At 41.4% G+C, this 21074-nt stretch overlaps 1 protein-coding gene across 33 annotated transcripts in view; it reads left to right on the top strand.

Moving 5' to 3' along the window:
• Window positions 1-466: 466 nt before the first annotated feature.
• Window positions 467-21074, top strand: part of PCBP2 (poly(rC) binding protein 2) — a 21068-nt gene continuing 460 nt past the window's right edge. The window contains exons 1-15 of one of the 33 annotated variants that reach the window (XM_039862300.1): window positions 665-728; window positions 3011-3153; window positions 3731-3754; window positions 3846-3878; window positions 4249-4365; window positions 5765-5896; window positions 6931-7059; window positions 8070-8156; window positions 9998-10090; window positions 11176-11217; window positions 12434-12506; window positions 12984-13022; window positions 13967-14019; window positions 14946-15115; window positions 17659-18442. In XM_039862300.1, coding sequence (XP_039718234.1) covers window positions 3085-3153; window positions 3731-3754; window positions 3846-3878; window positions 4249-4365; window positions 5765-5896; window positions 6931-7059; window positions 8070-8156; window positions 9998-10090; window positions 11176-11217; window positions 12434-12506; window positions 12984-13022; window positions 13967-14019; window positions 14946-15115; window positions 17659-18010 — 1413 coding nt within the window. In that variant the 5' untranslated portion in view covers window positions 665-728; window positions 3011-3084 and the 3' untranslated portion in view covers window positions 18011-18442. Of the gene's footprint in view, window positions 729-3010; window positions 3154-3730; window positions 3755-3845; window positions 3879-4248; window positions 4366-5764; window positions 5897-6930; window positions 7060-8069; window positions 8157-9997; window positions 10091-11175; window positions 11218-12433; window positions 12507-12983; window positions 13023-13963; window positions 14020-14945; window positions 15116-17658; window positions 18443-21074 lie in introns of those variants that run through there. The other 32 variants (XM_039862299.1, XM_039862302.1, XM_039862327.1 and 29 more) reach the window with 32 other exon arrangements.

Raw genomic sequence — 21074 nt, 5'->3', positions numbered from 1 at the left:
TTTCAGATTAAGGAACTGGTGTAAAAGTTACCTTCATTGTGGCAAATTAGTTTTTTTCTCTTTCTTTTTTGACTATCACTACAGACTTACTGTTTTTTTCCCCCGTCCCTCCTCATTCTGTCCTCATCCAACCCTTTTTCCCTCTCGACTCCTTTATCCACGGCGATCGCCAACCTTCTCCGCACTTACGCCTGGGCTTTGCAACCGGCCACTAGGAGCCACTAGTTTCCTCCCTGCCTCAGTGCTGCCGCTCTATCATAGACTTCGCTATCTACTACCAGCTATTGTCTCGCTGGTGCCGACGCTGTCCATGGAGCCGCTCTAGGCTATTGGGAGGCCGCCCGCATACCGTGGGGAAGGTTTGGACGACGCAGTCGCCTCGCCGGCCCCCGGGGCGTTTAGCGCTTCCGGGGTCGGAGGGTGCGCGGGGTTGAAAGCGGGCCGCTCCGCCCCGTTCCCCTCCCAGACCAGCAGAGGCAGCAGCCGGAGCAGCCGCAGCCTGCGCCCTCTCCCGCCCGCCCGCCCGCCCGCCCTCCGCCGCCCTCCACCCGCCCCGGGGTCTCTTTCCCCCTTCCTCCTCCTCCTCCTCCACCCCCCCCTTCCTCCTCCGCCGCCCCGCCCACGGAAACCCCCTCGCCTTCCCTTACGCCCCCTATTGTTCCGCCCCCAGCGCCGCCCTTCCCTTCCCGCCCGCTCCCCTTTTCCCCTCAGTCGCCTCGCGCCTGCAGGTAAGCTTCAAAATTCTCCCTCCGCCCGCGGTTATAGCTCTATTTCCACTCTTGCCATCTTTCTTAGCGGGCTCCGGTCCTCGTCACGAGCCCCGGCCTCGCGTAGTCTCGCGTGAGCGCATACCTCTTCGCTTTGCCTGGCCGGCCATTCACGCGAGGCCCTGGCTCCGGCGCGGCCTAGTAGGCCTCGCGCAAGGCCGTCCCCCTCCCCCCGCCTTTTCCCGGTGGCGGCTGCGCAGGAGTTAAGGAAGGCGCGCGCGCGGTGGGCGAGGGGGGGGCGGCGGTGGATTTGTTGGTTGATGGGGGTTGGGGGAGGCGATGGCCGGCTTGTTGGCCGGGCGGGTGAGCGCGGCTCCCCGCGGGGGTCAGGCGCTGGCGCAGCCACTCGAGGAGGCGCTGCTAGTCCGGCCCCTCCCCCTGGATCGCAGCGCCCCCCCCCGACCGAACCGTTTATTTTTTTTCTCTTTTCCATTCGAGGGATTTGTTGGGGAGGGGTGGATATTTTTTAAGTGGAAAATGCTAGGATGACCGAGGGGAGGGGGGCTCCCAGTTACCGAGTTATTCAGGACGTTCTTTCGGGGTAACGAATTTTGAAATTACAAAATGCCTGCCGATATAGACCCAGATCGAGCTATTTATAGGAGAAGGGGTAATGGACTGCAGGATTAACAGCTGGATTCCTGGGATTGGGTACACTTATGTTGACTATGCAGGAGAGACATATGACAGGGATTTCTTGTATGATTTGGAGTTAGAAATGACTTTAAATAGGTTTTCAGTTTTCTTTTTTTTAGGCTTGCATTATTGTGGAATTTGTAAAATACTGCTTATTACATTTGAGTGGGGATGAGGAATTAAACTGCCAAATTGTTACCATATCTTATTTTAAAATTCATTATTACAGACCTGACTGTCCGGTCTTCACTACCTCCCCCAAGCACTGTTTTTCTTTGATTGAAAAGTGTTGAATTCTGGGATTTTGCCAGCAATTAATTATTCTGAAAATAGATGGAGGGGTACTTTGGAGATGCAAAGCTCATCTTTTAAATAATCACTCTCTCGAGGCAGCTGTGGGGCAGTTTGCCATATACAGAATGGTTTGGCAGCCACTTTAGCAGTTTTTAAATATTTAGGTAACAGCTTTGTGTTAGAGCAAAGTTAAAATGGTAGGTAGTTTTGTGAAAGGGAAAAACTAGCTGTAAGAGATCATTGTTGAATTTTGAGGGGATGGGTACTAAAAATGTCACTGGAGAAATTTAACTTTAGAGAGGTCCTCTCTAAAGCTACCATTGTTAGGTCCTAAGGAGATATTGTAGGCAAAGGTATATCCAGAAGTTCTCTTCACATAATCGGTGCTCTCAAGCAGAAATGTTAAATCGTTTCAGGAGCTAGATGGAGAAAGGGCCTCCTTGGTAGGAAAGGCTCATTACTGCAGTTGCTTAAAGCAACTACACAATTAATTTTCAGCAATATCAGTTTTATTTTGATAGTTTTCTTTGGAAGGAAATTTAGGAGACTTAAAGACTGAGTGGTAACAAAGGTTAATACACAGAAACAAGGAAAATTTTCAAATATGAGTGACTATCAAGTTGGTTTGGGAGAAAGGATAGGAGAAGGGACTCAGGCTGTACTTAATGTGTTGTTATTTCCCAAAAGGAAATATAGAACCATAACCTACAGGGAGGGCATTTCACATAATGCCTTCTTCAGTGAGGTTCTTGACTTAAATCTTTTAAAAATTATTTGGTGTCATCTGTCACTATTTAAAATTTTATTGTGAGACACATCTCAATTTCTTCACTTAGAAATGGCTACCGATGAAAAAATTTACTTGTGTCCTCTATGTCTTATAGCCTGAGCTGCTACATACAGGGAAGCAAAAGGTCATTTGCCCTCACTGTAGTTGGTTAGTTTGAGGTTTGTCCTCATGATTTCCAGGTGTTTCTGTATCCTGTTGAAGCTTACTTAATTCTGCTGAAGGACAAGTGGTGCACGTTCAGCAGTTCCTCTTAGAACCATTGCCAACTGAAGGAATCGTCCTCATCCTGAGAGTCAGCAGAAACCCGACCATTAGTGAGAGCTGACTGTGGCCTTCCATACTTTTAAAGAACCTGAGCTGTTAATGGTTGTCATTAATGCATTTGTGCTGGATGTATACAAGCTTGCCAACTGATAGGGCGTCATTTAAGGAAAAGAGTCAGAAAACGTTGATATTGGTGAAAATAGCAGGGAAGTAGTTTTCCTCCCCTGCTCCCCTGATTTTGGTCATGTTTGCATTTCAGTTTTTGGCTTTCACCCCCACCAGTGACCAAAGACTTGACCACTCATAGTCCAGCTCCCCAGAACACTGCTCGACATGGACACCGGTGTGATTGAAGGTGGATTAAACGTCACTCTCACCATCCGGCTACTTATGCATGGAAAGGTATACACCAGCTTGGGAAATTGGGTCATAGTAACTTCAAGGGGAGGGGCCAGGAAGAGAGGGCATGTATCTTGGAGCTCATCAGATTAGCACTGTGGGATGTCTGGCTTTAGCACTCTTCTCTAGCAGAGTAAATGAGAGTGTAGTGGGGGAAAATGGACAGACTTTACTGGGAAGCTCCACTGAGCAGGAAAGGCTTAACTAGAGGCTAGAGCCAAAGAATATCTCATACCTGGCTGGTAAGATTTTTCTCATGGAGGTTGCTATAACTTGTGATAGGTAGATTTCCCCTGCCAAGACAATTTGGTGAAACTTTAAGGGAGGGTGATATAGTTGGTATTTTAAAAACAGTTTATATTGAGCACATAGATAGCATTTAGTCACTCCTGCATCATCATTCCTTCAGATGTCTTTGATATCTTCATTTACGTTTTGAGCATAGAAAGGAATAAGCTCACCCACTTCCTTTCCCAATAAATCTTAGTTTTTTCTTGGCTTTGGACAGTTAAAAATTTATTTTCATGGTAATGAACACTTCGAGTTTCCTCTTATTTGACACTAGTTTTCTCCATCACAGGAAGTTGGCAGTATTATTGGAAAGGTAAGACAGTTTCACTTAAACTTTAATTATTATTTAGTCATTCTGGGTTGAAATAGCATTTGGAACTCATGCTTGACTTTTCTTCTTACAGAAAGGAGAATCAGTTAAGAAGATGCGCGAGGAGGTGAGTTATGGGGGGATTTTAGAAACTTACTTTGGAAAGTTAAAATTTTTAAAACAAAAATAATAATTCTGTTTAATGAGAGATTAGAAGGGAGAAGGTCTTAATAGAAGAAGCTGGTATTTTTCTGTCTTGGTTATTTGTAACCAGTGACAAATAGTATGCTGTGAAATGTAGTTCTAGCAAGTCTCAAAGCAACTTTTGTAGTCTGAGGACAAACATAGAGCAGTGTTTGAAGTGATAATGATATTGCCTTTGTCAGAATCATTTATGTAGGCAGCTTCTTGCCCGTCTTATTTTGGAGGGTTTGTATGTATTCTTAGAAGCTCAGATCTTTTGTCTTTTTAACCTCTTGATTTTGTTTCTTATTCAGAGTGGTGCACGTATCAACATCTCAGAAGGGAATTGTCCTGAGAGAATTATCACTTTGGCTGGACCCACTAATGCCATCTTCAAAGCTTTTGCTATGATCATTGACAAACTGGAAGAGGTTTGTTGTTTTCCTCCCTCTTCCCTCATTCTTCATTTTTAAGTTCTTGTAGATAGCTTAGTGATTTTCAAAGGGCTTTTTAAATTCGAGAACAGACTGAATTTTATAAATCTGTATATAGGTTCTTTGCCCCTTTTGAGCATCCCCCAAATTTGACCATTTTTAGTTAAAAAATAACTTTTATCGGACTCAGTGTTAAAAATTGTGAAGTACCAGCATCTTTTATTTCTGGACCAACAGTTTTGAAAGGTATGCCACTACTGTGTTGGTAAACTTTGTCCTTAATTTGTAGTTAAGTGAACTTTTCAGGCTTTTTTGGCAGAATGAAGAGTTTGTTTTTGTTTTGTTCAAGCCACCTTAGCTTCAGATGCCGAACAATCATTTCTCTAGGTCTTGCCTTCTCCCTCCTCTCCCTTCTGCTGTTTGCTAGTCATGCAATTGATACCATAGGCAGAGGAGAGCTTCTGGCTGCTGCATGGTTGGTGGTTGGACACCTAATGGTGCCTGAAATCTTATCCTTGTCAAGATCAGAAATGTTACATTTTGACCTGCAAGACCCTGCTAATTCAGAATTTGTGGCTTAAAAAACATTCAGAAGCCTTTTGAGTCACACTTTCTCTTGCTCAGGCCTGCTTCCACATTTGGAGGTGTACTTTCCCTTCTAATAAAGCTTTTCTTTTCTGCTATAAACAAAAAACCCCAGGAGAGCTGTTGTTCATACTTTAACCAAATAAGAAACATGTCTTAGATTTTAGGGTTTAAGTAGTTCCCAGGTCTAGCTGCTGTATAGAGATAAATCTGGGAAGTGATATTTAAACTAGTTAATCTTTATAGAAAGCTAAATTTAACTAGGTTTAAAACTATGATGACTTTTTAAATTTCAAAACTACAGTTTTTTAAATGTAATTGGGGCAAGTACTCAGCCTCAATTTCATCATTTGTACAATGGTAATACTACCAAGAAATTAAAACTACTTAATCTTTATAGGTTTCTAAGAGGACAGAATTAGTTATTTGACTTTGGGGTTGCATCGTTTCATCTTAATATTTAATTTTGACTTGTGTTTTCCTTTGCCCAGTCAACGCTAATTTCCCAAACCATTGTTCCCTCTGCCAAAAAAACCCAACATTCCCCCCACCCAGCGTCAAGAAAATACATGCAAGGCTAATTTTGAGGAAGATTGTAGGCGTTTTTATCTTCAGAAATAGTTGGGGGGTACATTTTGGAGCATTTGTTGATGGTGGATTATGATATAATGTGTTTCTTATTAAGGGTAATGGATCATGAAATTGTGTGTCCCTTATTAAGGGTAAGTGGTTCTTTTGTGACAGTTACAGGTTCCCAGGGATCTGTTTAAAACTTGTATATTATGGTATTCTGACTAATTTATTTTTGTAGGACATCAGCAGCTCCATGACCAATAGCACAGCTGCCAGTAAACCTCCAGTCACCCTGAGGCTGGTGGTCCCTGCTAGTCAGTGTGGCTCTCTCATTGGAAAAGGTGGTTGCAAGATCAAGGAAATACGAGAGGTTGGTAACTTTTGTGCTGCTTTTTGAAATGTTAATTATTCTAAATGTGGCTTCTATTAGCTCTTATTATGGCTAGGAGGAGTTAGTATTTGTTGAAGTGAAGATTTTTATTAAAGTAACAGTTCTCAAAGATTGTAGTTTGATTGTATTGAGATGAAAAGTATTGTACAATTGATAGACCATCTTTTTTTATAATTTATGTATAAGCCATAAATCGGCTTGAAAAAGTTAACCAGAATTTCCAGCTATTGCATACGACTTGTTTCCATTTTTTATTAATTTGACAACTTTTCCATGAGGCTACATAATTTTTTCATGTCTAAAGAGATTACAGTGTTATATAACAGTAGCAAATATTTTCTTTGGGCAAATTCCTAAATAGGAGAAAATAGGAAGGTATATTGGGATGTAGATATGATCCTGTTCTCTTTTAAATTGTGAATGTTACATTGAATTATGGAAGCTTTTAACTATTTGGGAGTTAGAATTGGATGTTGGAATGAAATTTGAATGGTTCCTGAAAGAAAATGAGTTGGAGTTTTTGGGAGCCTGTTGTACATGCCACAAGAGACAAGGATTTTGGTTTTGTTCATTAATGTATTCCAAGTACCTGGAATGGTGCCTGGTACATAGAATGGGCTTAATAAAAATATTTGCTCAATAAGAGAATGAAAGGTGGGTGATACTTGTGGGGATTTTGTTCGATGGCCCACAGAGCTCACATTAGCTGAGGGAAACTATCTAGAAGGACCTTTTTCTTAAGAACAGGTTAAATTTAGGCTGTTATTCAGGCTTATTCTTGATTTTTAGAGACTAATTTATAACTGATTAAATAGTTCTATCTGGAATAAGGGACGATTATTCTAGATATAAGGGAAGATAAGAGTAGGAATAGAGGATAAAAAGAATTAGATAGGAGGTGGAATAAGTACTTGTCTACTGAGCTTTAGACTCTAAAGTTGTTACTGGGAAGAATTGGAAGAGTAAGTATGAGCTGCTTTTCTCTGATTTTTGCATTTCTTTTTACCCCAAAGAGTACAGGGGCTCAGGTCCAGGTGGCAGGGGATATGCTCCCCAACTCAACCGAGCGGGCCATCACTATTGCTGGCATTCCGCAATCCATCATTGAGTGTGTGAAACAGATCTGTGTGGTCATGTTGGAGGTAAGCCCTCAGGCTCATGCTGAGAATGGGGGAGGGTGAGTCTAGGGGAGACAGATCTATATTTAGTAAGACTAGAATTAGGTAGAGCTATTAGAAGCCTCCAATGAGGGTAGGGAAGAGGTTCCCTGAGTTCATATTTTCCTACTCCCAGCTTTGACTTTTTTTATGGTCTGACCAAAAATAGATACTGCTAAGCAGCAGTGATCTTTTGGGTTATAGCAGTTCTGGTGGGATTGGTAGGGGAAGATTCACTGTTTAGACTGGACAAAGGTATCTGGGTTCCTGAGACGCTAAGTTGCCTTTGGATTACATTATTTTGGCTATATTCAACTTTGACATATTTAAATGTCTATTTTGAGACAGGATTATATTTTAAATGGTAGTTATGTAGAAAAAAACGTATCCATAGTGGTGGTTATGAACAACTTCTGAGGGGCTGGTATGTGCTATTTAATTGAAATGATAGCAAAATTAAGGGAAATAAACAGTTTTAGAATTGTCATACAGAGTTGGTCCTATATTGGTGACAAAGGAAAGTAGAATTTCCAAGTAGAGTTTAGTGAAATATTGATCGAGCCTTTGAACTATTTATAGACAGTGTCTGTATTATCTTAGATGCACCATTTGGGTACTTTATTTCCTATTTAAGTTTAATATCACATTCAGGCAAAATGTGAGATCCTAAAAATTACCAGCTAAAATGTACATATGTACACACATACGTTTTTTGTTTGTTAGATTTATTTGAAAACATGGGAATAATGCCTGAATTGTTACAGGGGAAATTTACCTTGTTGAAAAATAGTGTGAGCTGTGTCGTCCACGGACTATCTTATTGGTTTAAAGGCAAATAACTGCAGATGATTTCAGGTTAGATCTAGCCAGAGACAGTGTTGGTAGGTGAGGGGATGGAAATAATACAGTTTTTAACTTAACTGACCTGTGTGAGCTTAAGCCACACAGCTGAAGCAGTTTTGAAACCTTATCTCTTTTTGTTTTTTTCCCCTCTGACTCTCTCCCAGTCCCCCCCGAAGGGCGTGACCATCCCGTACCGGCCCAAGCCGTCCAGTTCTCCGGTCATCTTTGCAGGTGGTCAGGTAAGAAAATTCTTATTGCTGGGCTAGAAATGAACAAGGATTATATTTGAAATGTCAACTTTGCCAGCAGCACATCAGGCCACTCTGCATGCTTGCTGAAACCTGTACTCTGGCCATAGTTTGACCTGCTTTTAGTTTTATTTTTTATTTTTGTACTGGAGAAAGCTATGAATGCCAAGCCCTTATTTAATTTTAGCAGGCAATGGGAGTTTTGTAGGCACTCGAAGATGTAATTTACTTGGTAATGTAAAGTGGGTTGGGTTAGAAGAAAAGGGTTAATTGCTTTGGTGTCACTATTCTCCCTACCCCCACCCCATCCATGCTTTTTTATGTGTTGGGGTAGTCTTTAGAGGTCTGAATAAAGGTAGCAAAGAGTTGGACCTCTGAAGATTTCTGGATGGTGGTCTCATGATCTGGGGTCTAGAACTTGAGTGTCCTACAAACTTCCCCTTCCCCCCACCTCACCTCCCCTACTCCTACCCCTTCACTCCCAAACTCCAGTGTGTTGTTCCCCAGGCTCTTAACCTCATAAGCACTGATTTGAACCCATATGGCATAACAAATCAGCTGGGGTAAGGGTTTCGTGTGTAAGAATAGAAGGGGGAGAGCATGTTGGGCTGTGGTGCTATGACCTTTGGTGTTAGAGTAAGAACACCAAAGCACCCTCTTGGCCTCTACTCCTTCACCCACCTAAACTTTTGATTCTTGGCACATGGTTTATTATAAGGTCAGATTTCTATGACGAGCACTAATTAGTACCATGGTAGTTTTATGCTTTGTTGGTTAGTATTTGAGGATTAGGTAGGTCAGTTTTTAAAATACCGTGGTTCAGGTTGAAATAGGACCTTCATTTTGGTAGTTGCCTAAGCAAATGCACTTTCCAAATTTCCTTTTCCCCAAGTGGGGCTGGCCTGTTAACAAGCACAATTATTTAGTCCCATCTTATATTTGAACTGGGAAAGCATACACTGAAGACTCATTCACAGTCTCTTGAGTTGGCATAAAACTGAACAAGTTTTGGGGGACTTAGTTTGGTGTGTAGTTCTGGGAGTTTTCACAAGAAGTTAATCATGTCACAGTGTTACCTTGGTACAGCTTAGTACCTTTTAACACTAGCCATGTACAAACTGGTTTGGTCAAAGGGGTTTTAGTCAGTCTGGATAGAGGCAGGATAAGCAAAGGTCCAGAGTCAGTGTAGCAAAGTTTAGCTTTAGGAGTCTTCCCTTCTCCCCATTAACTCCAGGTTCCTCCTCTTCTGAATTTTTCCACTCCCTTTTGGGATTTTAAAGAGTCCCCATGCTGTGCAGCAGCAATCCTTTCTATTTACAATTCTTCCTTCATTTCCCTTTCCTTCCCTCCACTACCCACCTCCCCCTTCTTACCTCTTTGCTTCCCTTCCCCTCCCTCTCCTTTATTCAGTTGACCACCCTCTAAAAGCTTACAGCTTTTCTTCCATGAATGGTCCTGTCAAGAATTATTCTCACGGGCCTTTTTAAATGGACTAGTCATGCAATGTCCACAGATGGACCTGTCTTTTGTTTCTTTGACAAACTGGGCTCTATAGGGGTTCAACTTAATCCCACACTTACCAGGAGCTGGCATAAGCTCTGTTGCCCTACCCCTTTATTCTTACTGAAAATAGCCCAATTGTGCAGTATGAAATCTGCAACTAGGTAACTTTTTTTTTTAATTGACTGATTGCAGCTCGTTTCAAATTGTGTCGTGAGCTACTTTTTAAAGGAAAATAAAAAATTAAACAACTTTTTTTGTGTGAATTTCATGCTGGTGACAAGGTGCCGGATTGACAGCCCTGGAGACTGAAATCCTCTATTTATCCACAGGACAGGTACAGCACAGGCAGCGACAGTGCGAGCTTTCCCCACACCACCCCGTCCATGTGCCTCAACCCTGACCTGGAGGGACCACCTCTAGAGGTGAGAGGGGATGTTCAGTCTCCAAGGCTCACTCAATCCTTCCGCCTCAGCCGAGACTGCCAACACGCGGGGGGCCAGTGGCGCTGGTGATTTTTATGCTGTGGACACCACCTGTCCACGGGGACCTGGACTGACCCCCCCCACACACCTCATTTCATACAGGCCGCGTAGCCCACCAGATGGTAACACCAACTCTCTTTTTTTTTTCTTTTTGTTCAACCCCTCTTCCCATCTCCCATTCCTCTCCCATTTTCACCTTCCCACCCCGACCTGGGTGCACTTTTGGGGGTACTGGCCACTGATGTGAGAGGCCTCACATCCTTATAACCAGCCACTCCTTACTTGCCCTTCCTGCTTCTCCTTGTCCCCCACCCTATTGCCCTGAAGACCCAGCTCCCTTTTTGGGAGGTTATGGTGTGGGGGGAGGAGGGCGTAGTGGGAGCTGCAAGTGCCTTTTACGGAGGGGAGGTGGGAAAAGGCAGGACTTAGAACAGTGATTTTTTTTTTAATTTATTTTTTATTTTTATTTTTTGCATTCCTATGGTCAGCTCCCTAGTATTAGGGACTTAGCTTCTAGTGCATTTAAAGTCTTAAGGCAGATGTAGAGAAAATTAAAAATAAGATAGAGAAAGGGAAGTGTTTGAAAACATGCCACGTAGGTTTGTGCAAATACAAATCATTCGCATCACCATAATTAATTGAAGGGTTGGGGTTGTTAAGGGAAGAGACCATTTTCTTCTGGGCTATCTTGTAAGTAGAAAGAAGGGAGGGGGCTTGGTCAATCGAGGCATTGCTTAATCCTCTTCCCCACATTTTCAGTAAGAAACTGATGTGTGTTTTGCCTTTGATTGCAGGGAACATGGTTCCCTTTGTAGGCTTCCCAGAATAAGTCATATTTAGGGTTCAAAGAAGGCCAACTCAGGTCTGACTGTATTTGTGAGATACCGTTTATTGCCTCAATCACTGGCCTCCCCATTCTCCAGTTCAACTCTGGCTTCCTGGCTAGATGAAATCTGTCTTTTTCTCGCCACTGGGTGGCTGTCCGTGATTGGTTTTTAATAGGAACTGTTTTCCTCCTTTTGTAGGCCTATACCATTCAAGGACAGTATGCCATTCCACAGCCAGATGTAAGTTTTGTTTTCACTTCTTGTTTTGAAAAGCTCCCTCTCCCACCCAAAATTGTCTCACTCCTTTCTTCCATGTAGGCAGAAGTGAGTTGGGTCTTGAACATTTGCAGTGTTAAATTGTTTCATTACAAGGTGAATCCTGTATTTTGGCCTATAAATAATCTTTAATCAGGGCATAGTAGCATCTTTGCCTTTTGACATTTAATCCCTGGAAATTATAACCTAGCAGATTATTAGGTTCTGCTTCCCCCCACCCTTGTTCCAGATTACTCTGTTTTAGAGTAATGTTCCATGGTATTCTGTCATTTGTTATGTTGCACAGTTTAAATTAACAGTGGACTGTGCATCTCTGCATGGAGTCTTTTCTGTGGGGGAGGGGATTGGGAGGTGGGTTTGCCCTTGGGTGTTTCTCAATTTGAAGTGACTATTTAAAAAACATCTAGAGGGGTGGGAAAGGGGCTTATTTACACAGGAAGGGATAGGAAGCTTGACTGTTTGGAAGTTCAACTTAAAACCTTCGTTGCCACTAAAAACTCATTTAAAAAGTGTGTTCAGTCTTTGTTTAAGGGCATTTCTTTCTATACTTTTCCTTTATCCTTACTAACCCTTTCAGGTGCTGAGCATTAGACTTGGGAAGTTGAGTTTGACTCTTGGTTAGTGGTAGGCCCCAGGAGGGATTGTTTTATAACAGCCAAGACAGTTTGTATAGATGAAGGAAAATAGCTATAGAAGCTAGTGGTGGGGGAGGGGCTAAACCCAGTTTGGTTTCATCTTTATCTCTCTCCTCCTTGCAGTCTCCCTGCCCCTTCATCTCCTTCCCTCCTCCCAATACTGACAGAATCCTGCATGGTGTGTTTTCCCTAGCACCACTGCACAGTTTGTTTACCTATCCTGTCTGCTTTTCCCCGGGGCAACTGTTGGAATGGCTGTAAACACCTTCATTAAATAGCCCACAGGGGATGGTTCTTGGGCGGGTGCTGCTGCTTTTCACACACCCAAAATGCATTCGTTCTCTTACAGTGATTCCTGTTCTAACCCTTCGTATTCTGCCCATCCCCAGGATTGTGATAAAAGCCTCAACCTTACTTTATGTTATAGTTTAAGTAGTAAGAGTCAATTTTGGGAATCAGGAGCTCTGCATTTTCAAATTTGAATGTGCTTGAGCCCTGGCTCTGTTACTCTTCTAATGCCAACCTCTCCTGTTTCCTCCCTGCAGTTGACCAAGCTGCACCAGTTGGCAATGCAACAGTCTCATTTTCCCATGACGCATGGCAACACCGGATTCAGTGGTATGGATACCTCAGTGTTTATTTCTGTAAGGTGTAGTGCAAGACAGAGGCCAGCCCCAAGGTCTCAGTTTGACATCTGTTTAATCTGGTTTAAACTTGCCTATCTTCTGTGGCTAAATCGAAGGAGGTAATGTGTTTAACTTGGTTTTCATTTGGGGCGAGTTATTCTAAAAGAAAAAGGCCCTGGAAGGTTTGGGGTGAGGTCTGGGGATGCTTGTCAGGCAAAGGGTAGGCTGATATTTCTTCTAACTCATCCTCACTGCTGCCCCTTTGATCTGATTGGCACCCCCTTTCTCTCCACCAGCTTATTCACAGACCTGGGTAGAGACAATCCATTTGTGCCAAATTGTGTAGTGTTTTTTGTTTTAGTTTTTGTTTTGTTTTGTTTTTGGGCTTTTCTTTTTCTGTATAAGGAATAACTTGTCCGATAGGGTTAGGATGAGACCACCAAACTCATTTTCACTTGTATCTTAACAGGCATTGAATCCAGCTCTCCAGAGGTGAAAGGCTATTGGGGTAATGATTAAAAAAAAAAATCTGTAGTATTCTACTGTTATATTAATAAACTGGTGGGAGTCTTGTTTCACTGCCCATGACATACCAGCAACATGCACATGGCAGAAAGAAGCTGAGAGAGCAAAAGGGTGGGCCTGGTGCCCCTGAGGGTCCCTTGGTGGATCTGGCTAACCCCCTTTAAAAGTGTTGAGTTTAGCAGCCACAGCTGAGAGCAGGACTAGCCTTAAGAGTTAGCCAGCTGGCCTGGTCCAGTCTAGGTGTCATTATAGATGGGTATGGGTGTTTGCTGATCGGATTTTTTTTTTTTCTTTTTCTTTGAAAAACAAAAACCAGAACAAATTAATGAGCAATTGAGTAAAAGATAGGGAATAAATCTGGAGAAGTGAACTTCCCTCACCTGACTGCCATTTCATTCTCTCTGACCTTCAAGTGTAGGTTAGGATAGATGGGGGGCGGGGGCCTGTTAATCTGATACAGGTATATTTAAAGCAACTCTGCATGCGTGCCAAAAGTCCATGGTACCCAATAACAGGCATGATGTTGGCACTGGTGCTAGTGAGCATCAGGTGAGCTAAAATTGGAACACAACAGCGGGAAATCTAAGCAGAAAAGGGGAGAAGTACAGAAGGACTTGGTTAGATTTTAGTCCTTTTTAAAGATGCCACACTCCCTTCTCCCTTGCTTCCATCCCCTTATACCTTAATAGGCTGGGCTTTGCAGGAAATGGCATGAAATCAGCTCTTCTGAGTATACAGAGGAACCTTTCCAGCATTATTTCTACACCCCTCTACCCCTCTTTCCTCCTTGGAGGCTTCCAAGTTAGTGATGAATCCCAACAGCCAATGCTGGGTTTCCAGTTTGTTTCCTTCTGTTAGGTTAATGTGCAAATCAGTGGTTTCTATGCTGTGCATTGAACTTTCTTGCTCTCTTCTGTCTTTTAGCAGGTTTGGATGCATCTGCTCAGACTACTTCTCATGAACTCACCATTCCAAATGATGTGAGTATAGTTGTAAGTTGAAGTTGGATGAAAAAAAGAGAATTGGTTTTAAAGAATAGAAGTTTCAGTGGTGTTATGCCATTTTTAAGGCGTAGAGAAAGAAAATGGGGTGGGAGGTTAGATACTGGATTCAAAGTTTTGAAGTATGTGGAATCCTGAATAAAAATGGAGAAAATTGATAAAATTTATTGAGGTATCTTGAGGCAGAACCTTTTTGTCTCAAATAGAAATTCCCATTTGCCTTTGTTTCTTGTAGGATCTGAAGCTTTATCCTTAAAGCAGTGGTCCTTGGATGTTATGTCTGTGCTGTTCAACATGGTAGTCACTAACCACATGTGGCTATTTATATTGAGAATAATAAGTAACTCATTTTCTTAGTCTCATTAGCCATACTTAATGTGTTTATAACCACATTTCATTAGTGTCTACAGTATTGGACAGTGCGAATATAGGCCAGTTTTTTACTTTTTCTCAAAGCAAAAGCATTAGTAATTAGCCAGAATTCAGTTTATCAGTAAAATGGTAATTTGGCAGGATGAGTTTAGGCAAATTTTTGTTGCCAAAAATACCTCAGATACTTTTACCCTTATTCCTAGATTTATTACGATAAACTAGGTTTATTATCGTCTTGGTTTTGCTTTATTTTGTCTTTGGATTTAGTAGTCTAAGGGAATGAGCTAGTGCTCCTAGGAGTCAACTCAGTTGGCTCTGACCTGTTGTTGTCAGAAGACTAGGTAGAGTAAGAAGTTGAGAGTAATTTATAACTCAAATTTTTAAATCAGGAGTAGATAAGGTGTGTGTGTAGGATGCAGATAGTAGTAGTTTTCATTGTCTTGTTAACCCAAGCTCTAGGGAGGGATGGGATGGAATTCTTGGACCTAGGCATTAAAACATTAATTTAATGTGCCTTGTTTTTCTCCCTTAAGTTGATTGGCTGCATAATCGGGCGTCAAGGCGCCAAAATCAATGAGATCCGTCAGATGTCTGGGGCGCAGATCAAAATTGCGAACCCAGTGGAAGGATCTACTGATAGGCAGGTTACCATCACTGGATCTGCTGCCAGCATTAGCCTGGCTCAGTATCTAATCAATGTCAGGTAAGGATTCTCTTCTCTACCTTTTTTATCTTATTGATGCCAACACAAGTAATGTCTGTGTTGGGGAAAGCTACAGTGTATTATTAAATGTGGGATTATTTGGGGCATGGGAGTGGGGATAGGTGGAGATGGCAAAAAAAAAAAAAAACTAGACATATTTTTATCTATTCTTAGTGTAGCAGAAAAAGTAAGTTTGCATGGGATTGGGTTAGGGAGAATAGAATGCTTGAATTTGACTTTGACTTGGATGGTTTGGGGAATGGAAAGGTTGGAGCATGTCTTCAGTAGTAGGACAGTGTCTGGCTAGAGCATTCGTACTGACTTAGAAACATATGTGGGTTTCTTACCGTACATGTCCTAGACCAGTATTTCTTTCACTGATTAATTAGGTTTAGGCCTCAAAGCTCCCATAATTGAAATAAGGATCATGAAGTAATATGACAGCAAGGCAGTTTCTTGGAGGCAGCCATTACTATTTATTCTGAAAACATTCAGTTTTCTTAAAAGTGTGTTCCATTGTTCAGAGCTTGTGGGAAAGGAGAGTCCACAGGTATTAGAATATTTCAGAAATGCCTAGTGTTTTCTTTTTTCCCCCATCATCTCAGCCTTTGATGACTTCCTTAGGTTTTCTTTTTCTTCCCCAAAGCTAGCTAATGTTACTATATATACAACTGTAGCAGGACTATTCACAGTCCAGTGGGCATTCTTAAGGCATTTGTTTTTTGCTTTTTCAGCACATATGCTTAAGTCAAGTTTTTCATTGCTTACTAACAGTTTAAACCAGTGTTAACCCATTTCCCAAGGAGCTTAGCTATCCTTTCTATGTAGACTTGTTCAGTTATTCCTTACCTCTGTCATAACTGAAATCCTGGTACAAGGGAAAGAAACTTGTAACTGTGTTGTCGTGTTTACACTGATGATGTATTCCATGGTCTTCATCTCTTGGTTAAGAATTTGTCAGTTCCACAGTAGTGGTTCTAACTTTTTGCCTTAAGTCTTCATGCCTTGAGGGATTTACTAATCTTGATGTAGGAAAGACTTCTGTGTTTGCATCTGCTTTCTTCTTCAGCTACCAAACACATTAAATTCTTAGAGTGAAATGATAAGCTTTTCACAGAGGCTGTTAACAAAGCTTTTTTGTCCTTTCTGATTGGGAAAGGAGTCACTGTTGATTGTTTAGTGGCAAGAATCATGTTCTTGGAAGCTGGAAATTGTTTTCTTCTTGGGTAGGCGTGCCCTGAATATTGTCAGATAGTGTTTAAATGTAATCTGCTTGTGTGACCTCTGTACTAGGCCAGTGGCTGCATTGTAAGGAAGCAGAACTTTGCCACCTTAGTTTCCTGATTTATTCAACTCTTTGTAGGATCATCCCATTTAATTTAATGAAACTGTCCAAGCTATGGATTTGGGTCAAAACTTCTTAAAGTTTCATTTAACACTAAAGCAAGGATTCTGTGTGCACAGTTTGCTCTTCACTTTCTCATCTTAGTCCAGTTTGAGTGCAAAAAACAAATTGGTTTTACTAATACAAGGCGATAGATTTCTCTGCTTTCAGTAATGGGTTCCGAGCATCTCTGCTTTGATTCTGACAGTCTGAGTTCTTTAGTCTCTCCTTTATGGATAACAACTGTCCTGGACTTACTTAGTAAACAAAATGGTGTCAAGAGGAGCCTCATTCCTCTTGAAGACATAATCTAGTAGGGTGGATTGTCTAGACAGATTTCAGCAAATACCTGCATTTCGACTCAGACACATGCAGGCATTTGGGAGCTTCAGGTCATTAGTTATTTGGAGCTTATTTTAGAAGAAGCAGTATTTTTACTTTTTGAACATGAACATTTTGGAAGTGCTTGAGTTTCTCTTCCAGTTTTTTAAGGTCTCTATTACAAGTATGGTCAGTCAAAAAGAGCTTTTTTCCTTACCACAATACCTCACCAGAAATGAAGCTTCTCTAGTTCTTATCTACACTTCTGTTCTCAGCATTTTTCTTTGAAAATGCTACATTCTTTGAAATTTGTCATTGACCTACTTTGATCTCTTCTCCCTGTCCATCCTAATGTATTGCTTAGTTTACTGTGGTTATGGAAGCAAACTTTCATATTCAGGAGGAACAATAATTTGAAATTTCTTTAGGTTAATATCCCAAAGCTTTGCAAGTGATTTGTGGGTGAAACATTTGTTCCTTATTTGGAGATTGATGAGTGTTTTCATTTTCTGGTTGAAATCATTCCTTTCTGATCTCTGGGTTGGAACAATGTCAGATATATGGTAATGTGTGCTGTGTGATTTCTCAGTCTGTAAGCTTTTTCTTTACTGTAGCAGTTTTAAATAGCACTGTGGAATAGAATTTGGCAAAGTTACTTTTTAGAGGGTGGGATACAGACTAAAAGATAGCTTGTCATGAGTTGGTATTAGGTCTTCCTAATTGGCAACCAGAGGCACTTACTGATAACTGAAGCGGTTTTTGTCCTGTACTTTTTCCCTTTTGTGGTCTTCCCTTCCACCCACCCTTTTTTTTTTGTTCCTTTTTTCCTCTGTTACAGTTTAGAAAACGCTAAACCCTCCTCCCAGGCAGCCTCCGTCACGATCCCTGATCACCTCAGCATCAACCTCTCTCAACCCTCCACCCCTTCTTCTTCTTCTTCCTCCTCCACCACCACCCCCTCGCTCGCCACAGCGGGGACCTCCGACGCACCCTCCAGCCTCCCCAACCCTCTTCCGACCGCCCCTTGTGTCTCCAGTCTGCTTGGCATGAAACCCATCCCTCTCCTGGCTCTAAATGTTGTGTCTGCTGCTAAGGGTACCGGGGCTTCAGCTACCACCACCACCACCTCTGCGGTGCCATGTGTAACTAACAAACTGAAAGGCGAGAAACAGAGATTCTCTCCCTACTGATTGCATATCTTGAGGCACCCCATCAAAGTAATTCTTGGTTCATTTTGTTTTCCTTTGTTAACATTGGTAAGAACCAAACAATTGTGAGCTTGTGACATTTCCTTTTTACTATTTCAAGGGATAACGGGTGGAGGGTGGGGGCAATAGTAACCCATGTTTAGGTTTAGGTCATTTCAGCTGAGTGCCTGTTTCAGAGTCTGACCTGTTGAATACTTTATCTAGAGCCACAGTTCTTGCTCTTTCTCATTGTTACTTTTTTGTAGCTTTATTCTGCCTTGCAATATAACAATGTGTTAGGCTCTGTGTTAATGAATAAAAACTTCTCCGATAACCCTTTTTTTAAAAATTTATTTAATGGTTAAGTTATCAGTGGGCCTTCTTGGCCAGATTTGTGTTTCTAGCTGTAATAAAGTTGCCACAGTAAGAACCTTAGTTGACCGTGTGCTGTGAAGGGTAAATGGGTGGGAGCTTGTGATATGTGGCTTTCTGGACTAGGGAGTCTTATAAAGACTGACTGCTTTTTTGTATCCCTGGTTAAAATTTTGTAGTCCTTTGTCATTCCCCACAAAGGGAGATGGGTCTGTGGCACATTAAATCCTGAGGGTCATAATTGGCAAGCTTCCTTAGTGAAGAACAGTTTCTCTGACTTCTCAGATACCTTACTTTGCCAACAGCAGGTAATGGGATGCCCATCTCAGACTTGCTTCCTCTGACAAGTGGTTACTCTGAGGATCTTTTACAGGTCATACATACAAAAAAGTTACTTCTTTACCCAGAATGGGGGGCAGTTGGGAAAATTCTCAAAGTTTGCCAGCTTGTCTGTATTCCTCTGAACTAGCATTAACTCTTCTTACGGTGATATTGGCTAAATCTTGAACAACCAATCTGTGACATCCCCTAAAATTTGACTGGATTCTATCCAGTCATCCTTCTATTAGGAGTAGAAAATTATAGACTAAGATTTAGAAGGAATTTTCACATTGATCTCATTTTATCAGATTGGAAAAGTAGAAGCCCAAGGAGAATTTAAATTTGTAGATCATGTGGGTGACTAGTGAGGACTAACAACTTGTACTTATACTCAATCTTAATCTCCCTGAAGCCATATTATTTTTCTTATCCCAAGACCACAGTTCTCTCTTCATGAAAGAGTAGAAATGCTGTAGGTGTAATGGCAAAAGACCTCTGGTAGGCTTCCATTCAACCTGAATGCATATTGCCAGGGTAATGAAACTATAATGGTCTTCCCAGGGCATTAGAGAACCAGTAGAGAGATTTGATTTTCTTGATGACTTTTTCCCACAACCCCTTTGGTTTATAGTGTTTAAAAAAACTAATTGCCCATGAGTGTTACACCATATTATTTTCATGGTATTGTGGCCCCTCAGTCCCAGATTGGGCCCTATGAATTAGTGATACATGTCTCAAATCTGCATGAAGGACTAGAGGAGCAAACTTCAGTTCATCGTCCAGACAGGTTTTTTTCTGTTAGTTTGCTCCCTTACTGTGTGGTCCAGCTCTCTTAGGTAAGCTCTTTTGTTATTTGAAGTTAATCTCACTGATACTGTCTCCCCCTGAAGACTTGGTTTTTATTTAATGGTTGATTAGAAGGCCTCTTTACCTAACGAGTTCTCCCTAAAGAAAGGTTGCTGGGAAGGAAGCCAGATGGTTAAGGGGTACTCAGTGTTAAATTTTTTTAAAGGTTATAGCTCCCCCGTGTGGTTCTTCTAAGAGTCCTTAACATAATATTTCTGATTGGGTTTTCCCTTCCTATTACCTCTACACAGTTTTTTCTGAGCTTTTTGGTGCCAGAATTCCACCACCTTCTCACATGAACTTCATTTTTTTAGGTTGTAAATCTAAACTTCCCAGCAGTTCTTTCTTGAACCTTCAGTTAATTTGAGGCCTGTTTACGTTACCCTAGATTATCCATCCCATTTTGGCTTGGCAGGAATCTACCCTCTTTAAGAATAAAATATTCCATTTTATGTCAAGGTGAAAATACCATTTTTGACTTAACATTAGTGTGTAGTTGAAAGACCCATCTATTCTTGGGCCCTTATTTGTCTTCCCTCTCCTGGCCAGCTTTTAGCTTGCATTGTTGTGGAAGAGAGATGGGAAAGTATTATTCATGCTCCCTTGACTAGATACCACAATTAATTTATGCCAGTCAATTTAAAATCTATGAAATAAATTTATAAGCCGAAATTTGAGTTGTAACACATTTAGTTTTATACAAAATGGAAACTAAGTTTTGCTCGCTACCTAATACAGTGAAGCAAGCCAAATGCCTACATACCTTTCCTTCAGAGCCCAAAATTGGATTCTGGGGCTTCAGATGATCTATTTGAAAGATAGGTATCATAGGCAGGTATGTTTGGATGGAGAATTTGACTTAAGAAGACCACAGATTTGGGAGCTTCTACAGTGAGCTAGGGAGTTGTCAAAACAAATTATTTTGGCTTTCACTTTTAAGTCCCGAAAAATAGGCCTACAAACTGTAAGTTGAGTATAATTCTTGATACATACTTATACTTTGACATCCTTTAGTGCTTAAAACTATTATCTTAGTAATAGCCTTCACATTGATAAACCTAGGACTGTTCTAGAATAAAGGTTTGAGATGTCTCAGTATTAGCTTCATGAAACTATTTTCAGATTGTTTCCTAAACTGTTCTATTAGTATCTAAAGAGGAGCAAAAATAAGTTCAGCAGTAAAGAAACTTGTGTATTGTGACTCCTTAAGAGAAAGCTTCAGTATATGGTGTATTTTCATAAAGTGTTTAACATTTCCTACAAAGATTTTCAAGAACATAGTTTGAAGGATGCCCACAATTGGTGTCCAAGGTCCTGTTTCCTTTGGTCGTGGGGGTAATTTGCCTTTGGGAAGCTTGAATTGCAGAGGTTGTGGGTTATAGACTCATGGTACTGGTTAAGCTAAGAAATATTAAAATGTTATTCTTGATATTAAAACACTGATTGTGTATTCTTCATGGTTCACTAACCAGGTTGAAAGTTTCGGAGGTGAGGTGCAGTTGGGCACTCAGGAAACTAACTTGGAGTT

Source organism: Pteropus medius, unplaced genomic scaffold (assembly GCF_902729225.1).
Source record: "Pteropus medius unplaced genomic scaffold, Ma_sr-lr_union100, whole genome shotgun sequence".
Taxonomy (NCBI): Eukaryota; Metazoa; Chordata; class Mammalia; order Chiroptera; family Pteropodidae; genus Pteropus; species Pteropus medius.
The sequence above is the reverse complement of the archived record's forward strand: the minus strand, read 5'-3'. Positions and strand labels throughout refer to the sequence as shown.